Source organism: Lepus europaeus, chromosome 4, assembly GCF_033115175.1.
Source record: "Lepus europaeus isolate LE1 chromosome 4, mLepTim1.pri, whole genome shotgun sequence".
NCBI lineage: Eukaryota > Metazoa > Chordata > Mammalia > Lagomorpha > Leporidae > Lepus > Lepus europaeus.
In genome coordinates this window covers 104366511-104391559 of record NC_084830.1, presented here as the reverse complement: position 1 = coordinate 104391559, position 25049 = coordinate 104366511, and the positions used below count along the sequence as shown (strand labels likewise).

At 46.1% G+C, this 25049-nt stretch overlaps 1 protein-coding gene across 4 annotated transcripts in view; it reads left to right on the top strand.

Annotated features, from left to right (window-relative positions):
• NSD1 (nuclear receptor binding SET domain protein 1) overlaps nucleotides 1-25049 on the top strand; it is a 156518-nt gene that overhangs the window by 607 nt on the left and 130862 nt on the right. For 2 of the 4 annotated variants that reach the window (XM_062188632.1, XM_062188631.1), the window contains exon 2: nucleotides 949-1892. In XM_062188632.1, the coding sequence (XP_062044616.1) occupies nucleotides 966-1892 (927 nt within the window). In that variant the 5' untranslated portion in view covers nucleotides 949-965. Of the gene's footprint in view, nucleotides 1-23; nucleotides 90-435; nucleotides 1893-25049 lie in introns of those variants that run through there. The other 2 variants (XM_062188633.1, XM_062188634.1) reach the window with 2 other exon arrangements.

Below are 25049 nucleotides of genomic sequence, written 5' to 3'. Positions count from 1 at the left end.
AGCTGGCCGGGCTGCCGCGAACTTCCTCCCGGCGCGGCCCGTGCCCCCGGCGGCAGCCCGCGCGCACCTCGGCCTCCACCTCCCCTCAGGTAGTCGGCCGCGGGGCGAGGGGCCGGCAGCCCTCCCGCAGCAAACTTTGCTGGCTGCTGAATATTGATGAATTCGATCGGCACGGCCGGGAGGTGCTGCCGCGGCTGGGGGAAGGAGCGCGGCCCGGGCAGGCGGCGGCGGCGGCGGCGTCGGCAGCAGCCATGTTTGTCAAGCCGTAGCAGCTGCTTGCTGCCCTGACTTGGGCTTCGCCGGCCGCCTCCGTTTCTCCCCCTGCCGCGGCCCGGCCTCTGAACGCTGCAGCCGCGGACGGAGCAGGCCTGCAGTCAGGAGGGCGAGCTCGGAGGAGCCCCCGCCTCGGCCGACTCGCCCGCGGCCTGGACACGGCCGCTGCAAAGGCTCGGGCGCCGGCTGGGCGCGGGGTGCAGCGCTATTGTGACCGCTGCGCCCGAGCGAGCTGGGAAGGAGGAGGGGTACCTTTTTGTGCTGTGTCTGGGAGCACCCCCTCCTCTTTGAACCCCGTCGCCCCCTCCCTGCAAGAGATCGTGCTGCTGGACCTCGGACGGGGGAGCAGAGGACGATTACTGTTCGAGATTTGGGAATTTTGACTGCCAGAGGGATTTTAATTTGAGTTCAGCCCAAGTGTCCACCAGTCTGCAGCGCAGGAAAAAGGGACGGGCTGCTTCCATGTGGCACGATCGGCCCAGCTCCGGAAAGATGGAGTTTGCGGAGGCTTACCGTGGCCATTTTTCCATCGTCAGTCGGGACAACTTTTTCCGCCCTTGGAAGTGCAGCAGGAAGGCATAGAGACCACTAGGCCTTGAAAAGTGGCTGCCATTTTGAAGAGAAGAGTCAGATGGCCTGCTAACTCAGATTAATTGCTGTGTTTTTGGATTCCAGGTTGATGCCAGCCCAGGATGGATCAGACCTGTGAACTACCTAGAAGAAATTGTCTGCTGCCCCTTTGCAAGCCAGTGAACTTAGATGCCTCTGAAGACAAGGACAGCCCTTTCGGTAATGGTCAATCCAATTTTTCTGAGCCACTTAATGGGTGTACTATGCAGTTGTCGACTGCCAGTGGAACATCCCCAAGTGCTTATGGACAAGATTCTCCATCTTGTTACATTCCACTGCGGAGACTACAGGATTTGGCCTCCATGATCAATGTAGAGTATTTAAACGGGTCTGCTGATGGTTCAGAATCCTTTCAAGACCCTGAAAAAAGTGATTCAAGAGCTCAGTCGCCAGTGGTTTGCGCTTCCTTGAGGCCTGGTGGTCCAACAGCACTTGCTATGAAACAGGAGCCCTGTTGTAATAACTCCCCCGAACTCCAGGTAAAAGTTACAAAGACTATCAAGAATGGCTTGGTGCACTTTGAGAATTGTACTTGTGTGGACGATGCAGATGTAGAATCTGAAATGGACCCAGAACAGCCAGTCACAGAGGATGAGTGTATAGAGGAGATCTTTGAGGAAACTCAGACCAATGCCACCTGCAATTATGAGCCTAAATCAGAGAATGGTGCAAAAGTGGCCATGGGAAGTGAACAAGACAGCACACCAGAGAGTAGACACGGTGCAGTCAAATCGCCATTCTTGCTATTAGCTCCTCAGACCGAAACACAGAACAATAAGCAAAGAAGTGAAGTGGACGGCAGCAATGAAAAAGCAGCCCTTCTCCCAACCCCTTTTTCACTAGGAGATGCAAACGGTACCCTAGAAGAGCAATTAAACTCGATAAATTTATCTTTTCAGGATGATCCAGACTCCAGTACCAGTACATTAGGAAACATGCTAGAATTACCTGGAACTTCATCATCATCTACTTCACAGGAATTGCCATTTGTAAGCAGTTTTTGGTACAACTTAAATATGTACATAAATATATATATTTAGGCCACTTAACGGGAAACAACTAGTTTGTTTTGGTTTCTTATTGGTTCAAGCTGAAATCATGTTGCTAATGATAAGCTTTTGGGAGAAAATTTTACTTTGGTTTTTACATTTATCTCTATTGTGTGAGTTTGATTCTTTTCAGCTTTTCCCAAATCTCCACTGAGGACTAGCTAAGTGTTAAAAAAAAAAAAAAGGGCATTTGATTGAATCCAGATTTAGTTTTGCAAGGTCGAGGTATATATTTGATAAGCTTTTTAAGGAAGTGGTGGGCTCTGGCCTGTTGGTATCATGAGTTTAGGTAAACCAGTTTATTACGTGGGGTCCTCTTTCCACAGGGCATTATTTTTTAGTTGATGGGTGACTCTTGTTGCAGGTTGAAGTGCATTTTGGGCACAGATTGAAAGTGACTGAGAAGGCTTTCTTGGACATCAGTCAAAATTTAAATTAGGCTAATTTTTCTGAACTACCTGTTCTAAAGGTACAACATCCTATGCTTTTGCTAACTGCCATCATCTTGAACCTTTTCTGGTTTCAAATTTTGAATTGTGAATACATGTGTGTATATAGAGAAATGCAGAAAATCAGGATTTGAGTTTCTGTTTTTAAATAGTGTCTTGGAGGGTGGTAAAAACTGTTTTGTTTTATTTGAACGTAGGCAGCATTTCTTGAACTTCTGGTTAGCTAAATGATCAGTTGATTCCTCAGCCTCTGTTTCATCACCTGTAGAATCAGAAAGTGCTTGATTTCTACTAGATTCCAGCTTTAAATATTTGAATTCCAATTTTGTTTCCTTTAACACACTGTCATGATCACCAGTAGTGTTACCAAAGAAGATTTTTTTGGGGAGGGAGCTAGAAATGCCTCACAAATACTATGTAAAGATCTCATAAGAAAAATTTTTACCATATGTTTTGAGTGCGTTAAACATTTACTTACCGCATAGCCCTGCTGTTCTTTAAAGTTACAGAGGGAGAATGTGGGTGTGTCGCTTTTGTTTGTTGATTCATATCTTAGATATGCATTAGTAGTTCTTGGTTTCCTTAGCGTGGCAGATTTTAAAAATTTGCTTTGGTGGTTGTGTTGAATGCGTATTGTTCTAGATATATATTAGATTGGAAGCTATTTTGAAAACCTGTTGGCAACCCAGACATCGTTTTCCTTGGGTTCCTTCTGAAATTTATCATACATATACATGTATATGGTTTCTGTTTTCATGTATAAGTTTATATCTAAAGATGGAGATAGTGTTTTCTCTAGAAGCATCCAAATAGAAATGTGAGCCTGTCTGGCTTTTGTCAATGAGATGTTAGTGGAATGTTGGTTTTAAAAACTGTTGAAAATATTGGAGCCTGTAGGTGTATGTTATATGTCTAAAATGGGACTTAGCAAACTTATATACGTTTAGAAAAAATTTTTTTCAGTGAGAGCATTTAAATTTGCTGAAAGATTTTATGGGCTTGTAGTAGCAAGTACCTAATGTATTCTTTTTTGTCTTTGATTCAAGGTTGTGATTGAGATCTTTATTTTTGCCTTTGAAAAAAATTTGTTTTGAAGGTTTATTCATTTGAAAGTCAGGGTTTCAGAAAGAGAGGGAGAGACAGAGAAGGATCTTCCATCTGCTGGTTCACTCCCCAAATGGCCGCAATGGCCAGTGCAGGGCCATGCAGAAGCCAGTCATTTGGGTCTCTTATGTGGGTGGCAGGGACCCAGGTACTTGGGTCATCTTCCTCAGCTTTCTCAAGACATTAGCAGAGAACTGGATCAGAAGTGGAGCAGTCAGGACACCGGTGCCCATAGTTGGCTTCATGGTAGTGGCTTTACCTGCTACACCACAATACTGACCCTATTGCCTTTGAACATTTGTAACTAAGTACTGTGAAGTCAACCTCAGAATGCAAATTTAGCTAAGCATTGTAGCTTGGGAAAGGAGTAGTTAACAATCATTCTTCAGCATTGATGTCTTTAAACTGTTGACAGTTGATTTAAGTTCATCAGTGTAGCAGGTGTGGTTACTATGCTCAGGGCTGGAAATTTTAGAAAGTCTTCTGTGAATGTTACTATTTATTCTGTCTGTAATGTTGCGAAAGAATAAAGTTCTCTTGGTTTTGGTAAGAACAGTTATTAGGGTTGTAAACCTCCTGTACAGAATTGGAGAAAGATGTATGAATCCAGATCATCTTTTCTGTATTTCATGTATCTAGCTCCAAGCATGCTGTCTGCCTCTTACCATGAATGAACAGCCTCTGTAGTTTACCCTCTTGTGCTCTTCATTTATTTCCTTTGTATTTAGTGATGTGAAATGATTGTTATTACAGTTTAAAAATCCTCACAAAGTTCTTTTATATTTAACTGGGTTGAAACCATCTAATTCTATTCAGTGTACAAAGCCTTTATGCTCTGTACATAGTAGGTGTTTGATAAAATCTTGAGGGAATGTTGATCCCAGAGCTCTAAGTTTAAACAGGCAGTAACTTGCAGTTTATTAAATAGTTTGATGTGATCTTTATTATTTCACTGGGTCTACATATATCCTTTTAGTAAAAAGAGATGTAGAAGACATAGGTGAACTCTTGGAGACAAAACTGAAACTCTTGAAATGAGAATTAACTGAGTACCTTTGTTTTTTTTTTTTTCTTTTTTTGACAGGCAGAGTTAGTGAGAGAGAGACAGAGAGAAAGGTCTTCTTTCCGTTGGTTCACTCCCCAAATGGCCGTTACGGCTGGCGCTGCGCCGATCCGAAGCCAGGAGCCAGGTGCTTCCTCCTGGTCTCCCATGCGGATGTAGGCGCCCAAGGACTTGGGCCATCCTCCACTGCCTTCCCGGGCCACAGCAGAGAGCTGGACTGGAAGAGGAGTAACTGAGACAGAATCCGGTGCCCCAACCGGGACTAGAACCTGGGGTGCTGGCGCCACAGGCGGAGGATTAGTCAAGTGAGCCGTGGCGGCAGCCTCTTTTTTTTTTTTTAAAGATTCACTTTTTTTGAAAGGCAGTTATGGAGAGAGAAATCTTCCATCTGCTGGTTCACTCCCCAAATGGCCACAATGGCCAGGGCTAGGCCAGGCCAAAAATCCTTGGTTTTCTTAGTAACTCCTCTGATACTCTTCACCTTCTCACTAGACTTGTTTGCAGCAATTTGCTTTTTGCTCTTCTTGATTTAGATACTTCTGTGGAGAATTTTTTTTTCCTTACTATCATAATGACTTAGGGATCCTCAAACCTATTGGCAGCCCAGACATCTTTTTTCCTGGGTTCCTGTTGAAATTTATTGTATGTATACGTGTATGTAGTTTCTGTTTTCATGTATAAATTTATATCTGAAGATGGATATAGTATATTCTCTAGAAGCATCCAAATAGAAATGTAAGCCTGTCTGGCTCTTATCAATGAGATGTAAGTGGGATTTTTTTTTGTATTTATTTTTTATTTGAAAGGCAGAATTACCGAGAGGCAGAGAGAGAGAGGGAGAAAGTCTTCTATCCGTTGGTTCATTCCCCAGATGGCTGCAGTGGCCGGAGCTACACCGATCTGGAGCCAGGAGTCAGGAGCTTCCTCCGGTTCTCCCACGTGGGTGCAGGGTCCCAAGGACTTGGGCCATCTTCTACTGCCTTCCCAGGCCAGAGCAGAGAGCTGGATTGGTAGTGGAGCAGCTGGAACTCAAACTGGCGCCCATCTGAGATGCCAGCGCTGCAGACAGCGGCTTTACCTGCTGTTGCACAGTGTTGGCCCTAGAATATTGGTTTTAAAAAAAGTTGAGGGGCCGGCGCTGTGGTGCGCTAGGTTAATCCTCTGCCTGTGGCACTGGCATCCCATATGGGCGCCAGTTTGAGACCCGGCTGCTCCACTTCTAATCCAGCTCTGCTGTGGCCTGGGAAAGCAGTAGAAGATGGCCCAAGTCCTTGCGCCCCTGCACCCGTGTGGGAGACCCAGAGGAAGCTCCTGGCTCCTGGCTTTGGATCGGCGCAGCTCCGGCTGTTGTGGCCTTTTGGGGAGTGAACCAATGGAAGGAAGACCTTTTCTCTCTGTTTCTCTCTCTCTCACTGTCTATAACTCTGCCTCTCAAATAAATAAATAAAATCTTTTTTAAAATGTTGAAAATATTGGAGTGTGTAAGTGAATGTTACATGTATAAAGTGGGACTTAGCAAACTTACACGTTTAGAAATTTTTTTTCAGGGTGGTCTGACATATGTATTATACTGACAGTCATCTAAGTTCTGCTCTTTGGACATTGAAGTGGTTAATGAATTGAGTGGAGAGGTGAAAGAAACCTGGAGCAGCTGAGGCCTTAAGGAAGGATTGAGACATGAATTTGGCCTTTGTTGGGTTGGGTTTATTTGGTTTAGAGGATACTTTTTTTTTTTTTTCCATGCCAATAATTTATTGAACGGAGGTCTATACATAGGCAAACCTTACTGTGGAAACTAAGACATCAGGAGCCGAGGATACTTTTTTAAAAATATTGTTGATTTATTTGTAAGTCAGAGTTACAGAGAGAGAAGGAGAGAGAGAGAGAGAGGGAGAGGTCTTCCATCCACTGTTTCATTCCCCAGATGGTGACATTGGCTGGAGTTGCGCTGATCCGAAGCCAGGAGCTTCTTCCAGGTCTCCCATGAGGGTGCAGGGGCCCAAGAACTCAGGCCATCTTCTACTGCTTTCCCAGGCCATAGCAGAGAGCTGGATTGGAAGTGGAGAAGCTGGGATTCGAACCAGCGCCCATATGGGATGCCAACATCGTAGGCAGAGGCTTTATCCGCTACGCCACAGTGCTGGCCCCTAGAGGGTACTTTGGATGTGAAGAATTAAATGAGCGTGCCATTTTCAGAGAATGCTTGTTGGGGATTGCTTGGGTGGAATAGGTGTAGTCAGCTATTAGAGCCTGGAAATCTAGACCAAGGCATTTAATAATGTTGGAGACTGGGAGTTAGTGAGGGATTTTAGCTGAGAAGTGGTATAATGCCATCGGGGGAGGCTGTTCTAATAGTAGTTGAGACTGATGCTTGAGCAGAGCCACTACTAGAAAGAATAAATCTAAAGGATTGTTTCAGAGGGAGAATTTGACCTTTTGGAGTTGCCTTTTGTGGAGGCAAAGATTGGAGCCTGGATTTAGAATGAGAGAGTCATATAATGTTGGTGCCCGAGATGAGAATGACTTTTCCGGAGCCGTCTCCTCTACCCAGCATTCCAGCAATTTTCTCTGAAAGGAAAAGTGATCCTCTCTCAATACCTCAAGAGGTTCTGTTCTCTGTCTGACTCCCTCCTTCTTCCTGGGGACTCTGTTTTTTCATTAAAATTATTTATTTGAAAGGCAGAGAGGGAGACAGAACACTTTCATTTTCTGGTTCTGTCTCAGATCTCCATGTTGTGAAGCTTGGGCCAGAGCCAAACCTGGGGTCTGGGAACAAAGTCCATTTGAATGGAAGGATCTAAAATACTTGAACCACCATTGCTGTCTCTTAGGGTCTGCATTATTGGGAGCCAGGAGCAGGAGGTTGTAAGAAATATAGGCATCTTAACCAGTAATTTAACTGCCTGCTGCTGGGGACCTGCTTTTATTAATAATTCTTTCTTCTTTACAGAGTCTTCATTCTCTCTCCCTCTACTACATCACTAATTCTTTCTTTTTTTTTATTTTATTTATTTGAAAGGCAGAGTTATGGGGTGGGGGAAAGAGGGAGAGAGGGAGGGAGGGAAGCAGGGAGAGAGACAGAGAAAGAGAGAGAGAGGTCTTCTATCTGCTGGTTCACTCCCCAGATGGCTGCAACAGCTGAGGCTGGGCCAGGCCAAAGCCAAGAACCAAGAGTTTCTTCCAGGTCTCCTATGTGGGTCCAAAGGCCCAAGCACTTGGGCCCTCTTCCACTGCTTTGCCAGGCTAATTCGCAGGGAGCTGGATCAGAAGTAGAGCAGCTGGGACTCGACCTAGTGCTTATATGGAATGTTGGCATAGCAGGTGGCAGCTTTACCGGCTGTACCACAGTGTTGGCCCCAAATTAAAGTTCTTGAGTCATTATCTGCTTCCTCCCAAATACATTAGCAGGAAGCTTGGTCAGAAGTGACTTGAACCAGGTACTCTGGGGATGCTGGTGTCCTAAACAGTGGCTTAACTTGTAGCACTATAACATTGACCCCTCGGAACAGTCTTTTTTGACTGCATGCTGTTTTTTTTTTTTTTTTTTTTAAGATTTATTTTATTTTATTTCAAAGTCAGAGTTACAGAGAGGAGATGCAGAGAGAGAGTGAAGTCTTCCATCCGATGGTTCACTCTCTAGATGGCTGCAACGGCCAGAGCTGCGCAATCTGAAACCAGGAGCCAGGAGCTTCTTCCGGATCTCCCGTGTGGGTACAGGGGCCCAAGGACCTGGGCCATCTTCTACTGCTTTCCCAGGCCATAGCAGAGAGTTGGATGGGAAGTGGAGCAGCCTGGTCTTGAACCAGCACCCATAAGGGATCCCGGCGCTTCAGGCCAGGGTGTTAACCCGATGAGCCACAGTGCTGGACCCTGTCTTTCTGTTTTTTAAAAAGATTTGTTTATTTGGAAGGCAGAATGACACAGATCATTCATCCTCTGATTCACTCTTCAGATGCCCACAACGCAGCAGGGGCTAGAGCAAGCTGAAGCTAGGAGCTGGAAACTCTGTCTGGGTCTTACATGTGGGTGGCAGGAACCCAAGTACTTAGGGCCATCATCCACTGTCTCCCAGGCACATTAGCAAGAAGCTGGATCAGAAGCACAAAGTAACTGGAACTCAGACCAAGCGCTGTGATATGGGAATACAGATGTCTTTCCTAAATAGTGGCTTACCTCACTGCACCACAGTGCCTGTCTTGCTCTTTCTTTTTACTCTCCTCTGCTTTCATTAATTCACTTTACTATGTAGCTGTGTGAAATGGTTCTCTTTCTCTGACCTGATTTCTGAGCTTCAGACCCAGAAATTTGAATTGCCAATTGAATTGCTCATCTGCCTCATATCATAGTCAGTTAAAATGTAGTATTTCCATCTTGAACCCATCTTTTTTATTGGCAAGTATACATTTATCTTTTTTTAATATTTATCTATTTATTTGAAAGGCAAAGTTACAGAGAGGCAGAGGCAGAGAGAAAGAAATCCTCTATCTACTGGTTTACTCCCCAAATGGCCACAACTGCTGGAGCTAGGCTTGATCTGAAGCCGGGAGACAGGGGTTTCCTTCTGGTCCCACATGCAGGTGCAGGGGCCCAAGCACTTGAGCCGTCTTCTACCTTCCCAGGCCATAGCAGAGAGCTGGATTGGATGTGGAACAGCTAGGACTCGAACTGGTTTCGAATATGGGATGCTGGCACTGTGGATGGTGGCTCCAACCACTACACCACAATGCCATCCGCTGTACATTCCTTCTATGTTTTTTTTTTTTGACATGCAGAGTGGACAGTGAGAGAGAGAGACAGAGAGAAAAGTCTTCCATTTACCGTTGGTTCACCCTCCAATGGCCGCCACGGCCGGCGCACTGCAGCCAGCGTGCTGTGGCCGGCGCACCGCACTGATCCGAAGCCAAGAGCCAGGTGCTTCTACTGGTCTCCCATGCGGGTGCAGAACCCAAGCACTTGGGCCATCCTCCACTGCACTCCCGGGCTGCAGCAGAGAGCTGGCCTGGAAGAGGGGCAACCGGGACTAGAACCTGGTATGCCGGTGCCGCAGGCGGAGGATTAGCCTATTGGGCCGCAGCACCGGCCTCCTTCTATGTTAATGATGACATCATCATCCTATTTATCTCAAGACCAGAGACCTTGTAGTCACTTACTCATTTATGTGATTAAAACAGATTTGAGTGCCGCCTCTGCCAGGTACTGCTAGTAGAAGCAAAAAGAGGCTGTGCTTTTCAGAAACTTCACTGTGTGGCAAAGACAAGTAGGAACAATGACCATACAGAGTCCTAAGTGATGTGGTTGGTAGGTGTTCCCAAAGACATGCCTGAAATAGAAAGAATTCCACAGATGATTATTTTATTTTATTTATTATTTTTTGACAGGTAGGGTTAGACAGCGAGAGAGAGATAGAGAGAAAGGTCTTCCTTCTGTTGGTTCACCATCCAAATGACCACAATGACCAGAGCTGTGCCGATCTGAAGCCAGGAGCCAGGTGCTTCCTCCTGGTCTCCCATGCGGGTGCAGGCGCCCAAGGACTTGGGCCATCCTCCACTGCCTTCCTGGGCCACAGCAGAGAGCTTGAAGAGGAGCAACCGGGAAAGAACCGGCACCCCAACCGGGACTAGAACCTGGAGTACCAGTGCCACAGGCGGAGGACTAGCCTAGTGAGCTGCGGCACTGGCCAAAGATGATTATAATTTTAGCAGACATGCCAGTGAGAGGAAATAGCATATCCAAGTGGCAAGGAATTTTTTGATAGGAATCTGGGTAGAATGGGGTTGTCAGGAAATAAAGGTGTAATGATAGGTCTATATGCCCTCATGTATAGAGTTGACTTTTTTTTTTTTAAGATTTCATTTATTTGAAAGGAAGAGTTACAGAGAGAGAGAGATCTTCTGTTCACTGCTTCATTCCCCAAATGACTGCAGCATCCAGGGCTGGGCCAGGCCAAAGCGTATCCTGGAATTCCATCAGGGTCTCCTACCTGGGTAGCAGGGGTCAAAATACTTGGGTCTGGCCAGTGCCGTGGCTCACTAGGCTAATCCTCTGCCTTGCAGTGCCGGCACACTGGGTTCTAGTCCCGGTCGAGGTGCTGGATTCTGTCCCGGTTGCCCCTCTTCCAGGCCAGCTCTCTGCTGTGGCCAGGAAGTGCAGTGGAGGAAAACTCAAGTGCTTGGGCCCTGCACCTGCATGGGAGACCAGGATAAGCACCCGGCTCCTGGCTTCGGATCAGCACGGTGTGTCAGCAACAGCGCGCTGGCCGCGGCAGCCATTGGAGGGTGAACCAATGGCAAAGGAAGACCTTTCTCTCTGTTTCTCTCTGCCTGTCCAAATATATATATATATATATATATATATATATATATATATATATATATACATATACATACATACATACATACATACTTGGGTCATCTGCTTTCCTAGGCACATTAGCAGGGAGCTGAATCGGAAGTGGAGCATCTGGGACTTAAACTGATGTTCATATGGGATGTCAGGATTACAGGCAGCGGTTTAACCTGCTATGCGCCTGCAACATCAACCCCTAGAGTGGAATTTTTATGCTGTTGCTAAATTGTGCAGATTCTGTCAGCCTTTCCTTTTCTTCATTCACATTCTTCTTACAAGGTCTTTGTCACTGGTCTTCCTTTTTTTTTTTTTTTTTTTTTTGCCTTCCTATCCAATATAAGATAACTTCCTGTTGCCAAAATGAGAAATATCAGGTCGTTGCTTAAAGCTTTTTCTTCAGGGGCAGGCATTGTGCCACAGTGGGTTAAGCTGCCATTTGGGGCACCTGCAGCCTATATTGGCACCCTGGTTCAAGTCCAGGATCTTCTGCTTCCCATTCAGCTTCCTGCTAATGCATCCTGGGAGGCAGTAGATGATGGCTTAAGTGCTTGGACCCCTGCCACCCATGTGGGTACCCAGATGGAATTCTGGGCTCCTGGTTTTGGTCTGGCCCAGTCTTGGCTATTGCATGCATTTGAGGAGCGAAGCCATGGATGGAAGATCTCTTTCTCTGTTGCTTTGCTTTATCTTTTGTGCCAAACTCCTCCCCATTTTCCTGACAAAGACCAAATTCAGTTCCTCTTAGATAGGAACCTTTCCTTTTTGTTTGTTTGTTTGTTTGTTTGTTTGTTTTTATTTTTGACAGGCAGAGTGGACAGTGAGAGACAGAGACAGAGAGAAAGGTCTTCCTTTTGCCGTTGGTTCACCCTCCAATGGCCGCCGCGGTAGCGCGCTGCGGCCGGCGCACCGCGCTGATCCGATGGCAGGAGCCAGGTGTTTATCCTGGTCTCCCATGGGGTGCAGGGCCCAAGGGCTTGGGCCATCCTCCACTGCACTCCCTGGCCACAGCAGAGAGCTGGCCTGGAAGAGGGGCAACCGGGACAGGATCGGTGCCCCGACTGGGACTAGAACCCGGTGTGCCGGCGCCGCTAGGCGGAGGATTAGCCTATTGAGCCGCGGCGCCGGCCTCTGACTTTTTTTTTTTAAGGTTTGTTTATTTGATAGGCAGAGTAGCAAAGGGAGACACAGATTGTATATCTGCTGGTTCACTCTCCAAATGTCCATGACAGCCAGGGCTGGGCCAGGTCGAAGCCAGGAACTCCATCCCAGTCTCTCACATGGGAGCAGGGGTGCAAGTACGTGGGCCATCATCTGCTGCCTTCCAGTTGTATTACTAGGAAGCTGAATCAGAAGTGGAGGAGCCAGCTAGTCATAGCAGTCTGATAATGGGATACAGGCATCTCAAGCATTGGCTTAACCTGCTATGCCACAATGCCTATCCCCTGACCTTTTGAAATCTCAACCTATATGCTTTGTGAACCCTCCTGGGTTTAGCTAAACTGAACTGTTTAATTAGACAAGCAGAGAAAGAGTGAGAGACTTGGATAGTTTTTCCATCCACAGATTCACTCCACACCTCCTTTACGGCCCTGGGAGCTGAAGACAGGAGTCAGGAATTCAATCTAGGTTTTCCATGTGGGTGTCAGGGACCCAGTTACTGAGCCATCATCTCTTTTTTGCAAAGTCTACATTGAGGTGCTAGAGCTGAGAATTGAACCCAGACACTCAGTGTGCGATGTGGGCTACATGGCCCTGGGTCAGACGCCTGCTCCCTTTTGCTCCACATTCTCCCCTGGCTTTGCTTTTATTTTCCTCGTCTGGTTCATCCATTTATCTTATCATTGTGTACCATGATGCCTTGTTGTTTTGCATACCTGTTTATTGATTAAATGAATGAACAATGTTGTTATAATTGAAAAAGATAAATTTTAGGGAGGAAGGTAATGAATAGACTGTCAGCTGTCAATGTAGCAAATTTCAAAACTTCAGAGATTTTGACTTCATTTCCCTGTGAACTCAGTTTAAGACTTTCTAATTTAAACTCCCTAAAATCTGAAGCATCCATTTTTCTCTTCATGCTCAACGTCCATTAAAGATATTAAATCATAGTGGCTGTAGCATTGGACAGATCTCTGTATACTGCCCTAATCACTGGAGACACCCACTTCCTCGTAGGTTACCTTTCTTGCAGGCTTGTTGAGGATGAGTGTAGCAACACAATGAATATGAAGCGGCTAGCACAGTGCAGGTCCTGAAGTAGGTGCTCAGTAAGTGAGGCCAATTATTGTGTACCGAGAGGCATATGTACCGTTAGAAAACATATGTATGTTTTGAATTTTGAGAAGTGTGTTTTTTCTTCCCTCTATTTTTCCATACTCTCTCATTGATTGATAAGATGACATTAACTGCTGTTGATTGTTTCCATTGTTTAATAATTGGGGATTTATACTATTATTGTTTGGTAATCACAATTATTTTTGTAATTGAATCAATAGTTTTCTGTACCCCTGCTATTAAGTAATATAGCTATAGTACATTGTTGCTTTTTTGCTGTTTTTCCTTTGTCATAGATTCATAGTAATTAAAAACAACTTTTTTTTGTTTGTTTACTTGAAAGACAGAGAGACAGACATACACAAAAATCTTCCATCTCTTGATTCACTCTCTAAATTCCTGCAATAGCCAGGGTTGGGCCAGGCTGGGAGCCCAGAACTCCATGTGGTTCTCCCAGGTGGGTGACAGGGACCCAAGTACTTGAGCTATAATTTGCTGCCTTCCAGGATATACATTAGCAGGAAGCTGAAGTTGGTAGTGGAGCCAGGACTCCAAATCAGATACTTTGATGTGGGATGGGGGAGTCCCAAGAGCTTATTTATTTATTTATTTTTTCCAAGTGGCTTTTTTTTTTTTTTGGCAGGCAGAGTGGACAGTGAGGGAGAGACAGAGAGAAAGGTCTTCCTTTTGCCGTTGGTTCACCCTCCAATGGCCGCCGCAGTAGGCGCGCTGCGGCCGGCGCACTGCGCTGATCCGATGGCAGGAGCCAGGTGCTTCTCCTGGTCTCCCATGGGGTGCAGGGCCCAAGGACTTGGGCCATCCTCCACTGCACTCCCTGGCCTGGAAGAGGGGCAACTGGGACAGGATCAGTGCCCCGACCGGGACTAGAACCCGGTGTGCCGGTGCTGCAAGGCAGAGGATTAGCCTAGTGAGCCACGGCGCCGGCCCCAAGTGGCTTTTAAGAAGTTACTTATTTGAGAGACTGCGTTGATCTGTAGGTTCATTCCCAAAGGGCTAGGGAGCTAGGAAAACCATTCAGGTCTTCTACAAGGGTTACAGGAACCCAGTTAGGTGAGCCATTGCCACTGCCTCCAAGATTCTGCATTAGCAGGAAAGCTGGTGTCAAGTACTGGAAGCATTGAATTCAGGTACTCAGTAGGAGACATGGAGATTTTTTTTTTAAAAGATTTTATTTATTTATTTGAGAGGTAGAGTTACAGACAGTGAGAGGGAGAGACAGAGAGAACCGACTTCTTTTCGTTGATTCACTCCCCAAATGGCCACAATAGCCGGAGCTGCGCCAATCCGAAGCCAGAAGCCAGAAACCAGGAGCTTCCTCCAGATCTCCCACGTGGGTACAGGGTCCCAAGGACTGGGGCCATCTTCTACTGTTTTCTCAGGCCATAGCAGAGAGCTGGATTGGAAGAGGAGCAGCTAGGAATACAACCAGCGCTCATATGGGATGCCAGTGCCGCAGGTGGAAGATTAACCTACTGTGCCACGGTGCCGGCCCCCTTTTATTATTTTTTTAAATATTTATTTTATTTATTTGAAAGAGTTACAGAGAGAGGTAGAGCCAGAGAGAGAGGTCTTCCATCTGCTGGTTCACTCCCCAGATGGCTGCAACGGCTGGAGCTGCACCGATCTGAAGCCAGGAGCCAGGAGCTTTCTCCAGGTCTCCTATGTGGGTGCAGTGGCACAAGGACTTGGGCCATCTTCTGCTTTCCCGTGCCACAGCAGAGAGCTGGATCGGAAGAGGAGCAGCCAGAACTAGAACCAGAGCCCATATGGGATGCTGGCGCTTCAGGCCAGGGCTTTAACCTGCTGTGCCACAGTGCCGGCCGCATGGAACATCTTAATGGCTAGATCAGATATCTGCCCCTGTCATAAATTTAATTATTTCATTGCTACCCCTTGATTTTTAGGGGACCCAATTGAAAGGAGACCCTGCCCCTTTTCTGGTGGTGGGGTTGATTTTAAAGATTCATTTAGTTATTTGGAAATTAGAATTAGGGAGGGAGAGACAGATCTTCGACCTTCTGGTTCACTCCCCAGATGACTGCAACTGCCTGTGCTGGGCCAGCCCAAAGCCAGAAATTGGGAGCCTCAGTGCAGGGGCCCAATCATTTGGCCATCTTCTGCTGCTTTTCCAGGTGCATTAGCAGGGAGCTGGATGGGAAGTGGAGCAGCTGGAACATGAACTGGAGTCCATATAGAATATTGACACTGCAGCTGGCAGCTTAACTCACTACACTACAGCTCTGGACCCACTTTTTTTTTTTTTTTTTTTTTGACAGGCAGAGTGGACAGTGTGAGAGAGAGACAGAGAGAAAGGTCTTCCTTTACCGTTGGTTCACCCCCCAATGGCCACTGTGGCTGGTGCGCTGTGGCCGGTGCACCGTGCTGATCCGAAGCCAGGAGCCAGGTGCTTCTCCTGGTCTCCCATGGGATGCAGGACCCAAGGGCTTGGGCCATCCTCCACTGCACTCCCTGGCCACAGCAGAGAGCTAGCCTAGAAGAGGAGCAACTGGGACAGAATCCGGTGTCCCGACCGGGACTAGAACGTGGGCTACCAGCGCTGCAGGCAGAGGCTTAGCCTATTGAGCCGCAGTGCCAGCCCACCACAATTTTTTAAAAATTTAGAATATTCAAGCTTATAAATGGAATGTAGAAGCCTGTGTACTTTTACTCCTTATATGCTCCCTCATTTATACTCTTAATATTCTATTGGAAATTTTCTGTGTGTAAACTTTTTTATTTTTTATTTTTGACAGGCAGAGTTAGAGAGAGAGACAGAGAGAAAGGTTTTCTTTCATTGGTTCACTCCTCAAATGGCCGCTGTGGCTGGCATGCTGGGCGGATCCGAAGCTAGGAGCCGGGTGCTTCCTCTTGATCTCCCATGCAGGTGCAGGGCCCAAGGACTTGGGCCATCCTCCACTGCACTCCCGGGCCACAGCAGAGAGCTGGACTGGAAGAGGAGGAACCGGGACAGAATCCGGCGCCCCTACTGGGACTAGAATCTGGGGTGCTGGCGCCACAGGCGGAGGATTAGCCAAGTGAGCCGTGGCACCGGCTGTGTGTATACTTTTTTCTTTTGATTAATACGTTAAGGACTTTTCATATGAGCATGTAGCTAATCTTGATTCTTTTTTTTTTGACAGGCAGAGTGGACAGTGAGAGAGAGAGACAGAGAGAAAGGTCTTCCTTTTGCCGTTGGTTCACCCTTCAATGGCTGCTGCGGCCAGCGTGCTGCGGCCGGCGCACCGCGCTGATCCAAAGGCAGGAGCCAGATGCTTCTCCTGGTCTCCCATGCAGGTGCAGGGCCCAAGCACTTGGGCCATCCTCCACTGCCTTCCCGGGCCACAGCAGAGAGCTGGCCTGGAAGAGGGGCAACCGGGACAGAATCCGGCGCCCCAACCAGGACTAGAACCCGGTGTGCCGGCGCTGCAAGGCAGAGGATTAGCTTGTTGAGCCACGGCGCCGGCCAAATCTTGATTTTTTTTTTAAAGATTTATTTTACTGGGGCTAGCATTGTGGCTTAGCAGGTGACAGTGCTGTCCTGCTGTCCCATTTCTAGTCCAGCTCTCTGCTGATGTCCTGGGAAAACATTGGAAGATAGTCCAAGTTCTTGGGCCCCTGCCACTCGTTTGGGAGACCCAGAAGATGATCCTGGCTTCTGGCCCAATCCCAGCTGTTGTGGCCATCTGGGGAGTGAACCAGCAGCTGGAAGATATCTCTATCTCCCCCTCTCTTGCTGTACCTCTGCCTATCAAAAAATAAATCTTTTTAAAAAACGTTTACTTACTTGAAAGAATGACAGAGGAAAAGATAAAGAAAGTAATCTTCTACCTACTTGTTCAGTCCATAAATGGCTGCACTGTCTGGGGCAGGGCTGGAGCAGGCTAAAACCAGGATCTAGGAACTCTATCTAGGTCTCCCATGTGGGTGGCAGGGCCCAAGTGTTTGGGCTCTCTTCTGTTGTCCCAGGTGCATTAGCAGTGGAGTTGGATTGGAAGCAGAGCTGCTGGGACTCCATACGGGATGCAGCACTCAATATAGGATGTTGGCATTACAGGCAGTGGCTTAACCTTCTGCCCCACATCACTGGCCCTGAAACCTGTATTTTTATAAGGACGTGTTTCGGGTGTCCACATGTACCCACTTTTACTGGTATTGATTGGTATTAAGTTCTTCATGTTTTATCACCTGTATATTTAAGTAGATCCACAGTTAGGTTACTGGACACAGTTAAATTCTAACACCTTAAGATTCCCTGCTTTGGTTCTTCTGTTGCCCATTTATAACCACACCCATCTTCTTGGCAACCTTCCTTCTCTAACCTCTGCCAGCTACTAATATGTTCTTTGTGTCTCAAATCTTGTCATTTAACAAGTGTTTCTTAAGTGAATTATACAGTATGTATCCTGTTAGGATTGGCTTTTTTCACTTAGCATAATTCTTTGGAAAGTACTCCAAGTTTTTGAGTATATCAGTAGTTTATTCCTTTTTATCATTAAATATTAATCCATGGTATGAATATACCCTAGTTTATTCAGTCTGTTCAGACTGTTATAGAATATCTGGGTTGAGTGTAGCTTTTGATTATCAAAGTGCTGTATTTATGTATAGGACTTTTTGTGGAGCTAAGTCTTCACCTCTCTGGGATAAATGCACAGCAGAACAATTGCTGCATTGTGTGGTAGTGGCATGTTTAGTCTACCAGTCTGCTTTCTACACTATATCATTTACATTTTTTTTTAAAGACTTATTTATTTACTTGAAAGGCAGAATTGGAGAGAGGGAGGGACAGACAGACAAAGATCTTCTATCTGCTGGTTCGCTTCTTCAATAGCTGCAGCAGCTGGGGCTGGGCCAGGCTAAAGCCAGGAGCTTCTTCTGGGTCTCTCACATGGGTGGCAGTTACCCAGGCACTTGGCCGTCTTCTGCTTCTTTTCCAGGTGCATTAGCAGGGAGCTGGATTGGAAGTGGAGCAGCTGGGACTTGAACTGGCGCCCATATGGGAGACGGAGGCTTAACATACTACGCCATAGTGCTGGCCCCTTTATTTTGTCTTAGCCCATTTTGTAATTGGATTATTTGATTTTTAAAAAATTATTGTTGAGTTTTGAGAGTTATTTATATATTCATATTATCTATTTTTTTCCTTTTAAAAATTTATTTGAAGGAGAGGTTCCATCTGCTGGTTCATGCCCTTCAAACAGCCAGGGCTGGGCCAGGCCAAAACCTAGAGTTGTGAACTCCATCCAGGTTTCCTGCCTGGATCACCATAACCTGCTGTCTCTAAGGGTGCACAATTTTTTTTTCTTTGTTAAATATTTATTTATATGAAAGTCAGAGTTGCACAGAGAGAGAAGGAAAGGCAGAGAGAGAGAGAGAGGTCTTCCATCCTCTGGTTCATTCCCCAGATGGCCTCAACGACTGGAGCTGCACTGATCCGAAGCCAGGAGCCAGGAGCTTCCTCTAGGTCTCCTACGTGGGTACAGGGACCCAAGCACTTGATTGAAATAGCCAGAGCTGGGCCAGGATAAAGCTGGGAACCAGGAACTCAGTCCACATGGGTGGCAGGGATCCAACCAGTTGAGCTGTTGCTTGTTGCCTCTCAGTGTGTGAATTAGCAGGAAGCTGGAATCAGGAGCTGGATCCATAATTGGATGTGAACAAGCATCCTAACTAGTGGCTTAACCAGCAGGCCAAACACCTGTCCTGTTTTGCCTTTCTCTTAATGACTGTGTACAAATCATGATTTTAAAATATTTAAAAAATATATTGTTTCCATTTTTTAGATAATTTTTAGGGAACCATTATTTATTTTAGGGAACACATGTGATTTGCCCTTAAATAAATTGGAATAGATCTTAGTGTTTGTGGCTGTTATTAGGTGAAATTACTTTATTAAGGCTTCTAAAGTTCTTTTGACATCTCCAGTGACCTTATATAAAACTTCATAGTACTCTTTTAAAGATTGCTGGAAGGATAAAAAGTGTTTTTGGAAGAGGGACATTGTATTTACACATTAGATTGAATTAAAAATAATTACTGGTTATATGATATCCCCTCTTATACCAGGAAGGGTTGGAAGGTAGTCTTTCTTTGTATCTTATGAGGATGTATTCCCTGTGTCATCTCTAATTTCTCTTGATCCTGTAATTAGTGCTTTTAGGGTTCCCTGGTGAAAGAAGGCAATGTAGAAGTTCTGTCTATACCCAGTAATAGTATGCTAATTGTAATTAGAATTTTATATCCCAAGCCAGTTCTCTAAAACTTTTTTTTTTAGATGTATTTATTTGAAAGGCAGAGAGAGAGAGAAAGACAGACAGATTTTCCATCCACAGGTTAATTCTCTAAATGGCCAAAATGGCTGGGGCTAGGCCACACCGGAAACCAGGAGCCATTAACTCCATCTGAGTCTCCCATGAGTGCTTGGACCCTCTCTTCCACTGCTTTCCCAGGTGTGTTAGCAGGGAGCTGGATGGGGAGTGGAGCTCCAATATAGAATGCTGGCTCATCAAGCAGCAGCTTAACCTGCTATATGTACCATCTTGCTGGCCCCTTCTTTTATTGATTTTTAAATTTTTTAGAGAATCATTTATTTGGAAGGCAGAATTGGAGAGAGAGAGCGAGAGAGAGACAGAGACAGAGACATGTTCCATCTGATAGTTCACTCCCCAAATGGCCACAATGGTCAGGGCTGGGCCAGGCTGAAGCTAGGATCCTGGAACTCTGGGTCCCCACGTAGGTGGCAGGGCCCCAAACACTTGGGATGTCTGCTGCTGCTTTCCCAGGTGCATTAGCAGGGAGCCAGATCTGAAATGGAGCATCTGGGACTTGAACTGGTACTCATATGGGATGCCAGCACTATAGGCAGTGGCTTAACCTGCTATGCCACAATGCTGGCCCTGCCCTCCTTTTATTTTTAAATCAACAATTTATAGTTGTATATACCAAAGACATTTCTTTAGCATTGCAGTTGGCTCACTAGAAAATGCATTCAATCTTATTTATTTATTTTATTTTCATTTTATTTTAAAAGGAGGCACAGATTATGGCAAACATCTTCCATATGCTATTTTATTCCCCACATACCTCTAACATCTGAGGGCTGCACGAGGCTGAAGCTAAGAACCAGGGACTCTATCTAGTTTTCTATATTTATTTACTTCTATTTTTTAAAGGTTAACATATTTAAAAAGGCAGAGTTACAGAAAGGAGGAGAGGCAAAGACAGACAGAGAGGTCTTCCTTCTCCGGTTCACTCTCCAAGTGGCCACAATAGCCGGAGCTGCACCTATCCAAAGCCAGGAGCTTCTTCTGGGTCTCCCTCATGGGTGCAGGAGCCCAAGGACTTGAGCCATCTTCTGCTGCTTCCCCAGGCCTTAGCATGGAGCTGGATCAGAAGTGGAGCAGCCGGGATTTGAACCGGCAAATATATGGGATGCTGGCACTGCAGGCGGCAGTGTTATCCGCTGTGCTGCAGCTCTGGCCTCCTATTTGTTATTTTTTTAAAAAAAGATTTTATGTATTCGAGAGGCAGAGTTACAGAGAGGCAGAGGCAGAGAGGTCTTCCATCTGCTGATTCATTCCCCAAATTGGAGCTTCTTCTGGGTCTCCCACGTGGGTTTAGGAGCCCAAAGACTTGGGCCATCTTCTACTGCTTTCCCAGGCCACAGCAGAGAGCTGTACTGGAAGAGGAGCAGTCGGGATTAGAACCGGCAGCCATATGGGATGCCAGTACTGCAGGTGGTGGGTTTACCCGCTACACTACAGCGCTGGCCCCTCTAAGTCTTCTACATGGTGTCAGTGACCTTAATACTTGAGCCATCACCAGCTGCCTTCCAGGGTGCACATTAACAGAAAGTTGGAATGGAGAGCAGAGCTGGGGTTTGAACCCAAGCACTTGATAGGATGCAGGTGTATTAAGTGGCAGCTTAAACCCTGTGCCAAATGGCCATCTCCTAAAGTACTTTTTTTTTTTTTTTTTGACAGAGTTAGACAGTGAGAGAGAGAAAGAGAGAAAGGTCTTCCTTCCTTTGGATCAACCCCAAATGGCTGCCATGGCCAGTGCGCTGCACCGATCCAAAGCCAGGAGCCAGGTGCTTCCTCCTGGTCTCCCATGCAGGTGTAGGGCCCAAGCACTTGGGCCATCCTCCACTGCCTTCCTGGGCCACAGCAGAGAGCTGGACTGGAAGAGGAGCAATCGGGACTAGAACCCGGTGCCCATATGGGATGCTGGTGCCACAGGCAGAGGATTAACCAAGTGAGCCATGGCGCCAGTCCCTCTTAAAGTACTTTTTAAACAGATGTTACTGTGTTGGTGCTTTGATTCTTGAGATACCTCTATGTGGATGGTTTTCCAAAAGGATTGTACCACATTACACAGTTGTAAATAGTGTATGAGTCTAGCATTTGCACCACAACTCTGAAAGCATTAATGAGGCCTAATGACAAATAGGGATGGACAGAAATCTTCTATCTGCTGGTTCACTGTCCAAATGGCAGCAAGAGCCATGTCTGGTCCAGGCCAAAGCCTGGGAGCCAGGAACACCATCCTGGTCTCTGATATGGGTGGCATCGCTTCTTAGCGATGTAGCACTTGGGCCATCTTATTGTTGCATTTCCAAGTATATTAGCAGGAAGCTGGACTGAAGTTGAGCAGCTGGGCCGGGAACCAGTACTTCAGTATGGGATGCCAGTGTTGTTGCCAAGCCACGGTGCCAGCCCAGGGTTGCTTTTAATTAGTACAGTTAAATTGTTTGACATGATTCTGCTTGTTAACCGTATTTTTTCCTATGACCTTTGTATACTCTTTCCTGATCTATTTGGATTTTAATGTTATATTGATATTATCTTATTAGGCAGAAATATCTTTTATCAATCTGTGATAAGCCAACCTTATAGATTCATAAGAATCTGAAGAAATTCTTCTGCAATCTTATTTATTTAATAGGGATTTTATTTTAATATACAGTACTACATTTGTAATATTTATAGTTTCTTTAATATCCTTTTTTGAGAATATAAGTTTTTAGAGCTATGTCTGGAATGTTGGCCACTGTATTTAGTTATCTATTTTGCCTAACCAATTAGTCCTGAATTTAACAGCTTTATAGAATGAACATTCTTTATCTCAGGCAGGATTAAGAATCAGGGAGTGGCTTTGGGTGCTCGGAGCTCTGAGTGCCTCTTGAGATTGCAGTCAAGATGTCAGCCAGGGGCCAGTGCTGTGGCTTAACAGGCTAATCCTCCGCCTTGGGTTCTAGTCCCGATTGCGGCGCCAGATTCTATCCCGGTTGCCCCTCTTCCAGGCCAGCTCTCTGCTATGGCCCGGGAAGGCAGTGGAGGATGGCCCAAGTCCTTGTGCCCTGCACCCGCATGGGAGAGCAGGAGAAGCACCTGGCTCCTGGCTTCGGATCAGTGCGATGCGCCTACCGCAGCGGCCATTGGAGGGTGAACCAACAGCAAAAAGGAAGACCTTTGTCTCTCTCTCTCTCTCTCTCTCTCTCTGTCTCTCTCTCTCTCTATCCACTCTGCCTGTCAAAAAAAAAAAAAAAAAAAAAAAAAAAAAGATGTCAGCCAGGGCTGCAGTCATCAAAAGGCTGTAGTCTCCTGTCCACAATGGCACACTCATGTGGGTGCTGGCTGTTTGTAGGAGGCCTGTGTTCCTTCCAGCCTGAGCCTCTTCATAGGGCTACTTGTAGTATGATGGTCAACTTCCCTGAGAGTGAGTACTTAAAGATAAAGGGACAGAGCAGAAAGATGCAGTACCTTTTTTTTTTTTTTTTTTTTAAGATTTATTTATTTGAAAGTCAGAATTACACAGAGAGAGGAGAGGCATGAGAGAGAGAGAGAGAAGAGAGAGAGAGGTCTTCCATCCGATGGTTCACTCCCCAGTTGGCCGCAACGGGTGGAACTGCGCCAGTCCGAAGCTAGGAGCTTCTTCCAAGGCTTCCACATGGGTGCAGGGGCTCAAGGACTTGGGCCATCTTCTACTGCTTTCCCAGGCCACAGCAGAGAGCTGGATCGGAAGAGGAGCAGCCAGGTCTCAAACTGGCACCCATATGGGATGCTGGCACTTCAGGCTAGGGCGTTAACCCACTGAGCCACAGCACCAGCCCCTGCAGTACCTTTTTATAAAGTATTTGATTGTTGACATAAACCAGATAAGGAAAGTACACAAGGGACTGAGGGCATGAGGTTAGCATCATTGGGGGTTTTCGTCATTGGGAGTCTTGTAGAGAGCTGGTCACCAGAATCACCCACAAAGAAACAAAGTTTTAATTAAAGAAGAAAGATTAGGTATATAAAATAACCAGTTTTGCTTTTAAACTGAACCAATGGACCTTTGTTTTTCTTCTGAAATGAATCTTTGTGTAGGTAGATGATTCAGTAATGTAATACTGGTGAAACAACCTTTGTGCTGTGTCTTCTCACTTCGCCCCACCCAGCCATATGTCCTCTCTTACCACCTTTTCAATGTCAAAGGTGGACGATTGTACACTTTATCTTCCCTTTTCATCTCTTAAAAAAAGATTTACTTATTTATTTGAGAGAGGGAGAAAGGAAGAGATTTTTCCATCCGCTGGTTCACTCCCCAAATGGCCTCAGCAGCTGGGCTAGGCTGGGCTGAAGCCAGGAGCAGGCTTAACCTACTATACCACAATGCTGTTCCCCCTCCCTCTTTATTTAATAGTATATGTTGAAATCTTTCCCTTTTAGAACATAGCTTTCTCATTATTAGTTTTTTTTAAAGATTTATTTTATTTATTTGAAAGGCAGAACTAGAGAAAGAGAGACAAAGAGTGGTCTTCTCTGCTGTATTAGTCTCCAAATGGCCTTAACAACCAGGGCTGGGCCAGACTGGAGCCTAAAGCCAGGAGCCATCCTCTGCTGGTTTCCCAGGTGCATTAGTGTGGACCTGGATCAGAAGTGGAGCAGCTAGGGCCAGTACTGTGGCTCAGCAGGTTAATCCCTGCCTGTGGTGCTGGCATCCCATGGCCACTGGTTCTAGTCCTGGCTGCATTTCTTCTGATCCAGCTCTCTGCTATGGCCTGGGAAAGCAGTGGCAAATGGCCCAGACGGTTGGGTCCCTGCATCTGTGTGGGAGACCCAGAAGAAGTTCCTGGCTTTTGGCTCCTGGCTCCTGGTTTTGGATCGGTGCAGCTCCGGCCATTGCGGCCACATGGGGAGTGAACCAGTGAATGGAAGATCTTTCTCTCTGTCTCTCCCTTTCACTGTCTATAACTCTATTTCTAAAATAATAAAATTTTAAAAAGTTGAACAGCTGGACTTGAACCAGTGTCCATATGGGATGCCAGCATCACAGGTGGCAGCTTTACCCACTACACTATAACACCAGCCCTTCTTGTTCTTTTGTAATACTTGGATAGTACAAGGGGGTTTGTACTTGAAATTTCACAGGAAGATGGAATTAGAAGATACTGTGAATTTTCCATGAACAACTTCAAGCACCTTTTTTTTCTGTACAGATATTTTCCATCCACACGTTCTGAAAGTGAATTGTTATACATATCAGTGATTTTGAATGCATGCAAATACATCTGTGGAATGGAATTGTGGGGCCAATGTCGTGGTGCAACAGGTTAAACCTCCACTTGCAATACAAGTTCCCTTATTGTGCCCGTTTAAGCCCTGGCTACTCTTCTTCCAATCTAGCTTCCTGCTAATGCTCCTGGGAAGATAGTAGAAGATGGGCCAAGTGCTAGAACCCTTGCCACCCAGGTGGGAGACCCAGATGAAATTCCTGGCTCCTAGCTTCATCCTGGCCCAGACCTGGCTGATGCAGCCATTTGGGGAGTGTATCAGCCGATGAAAAATCTCTGTCTCT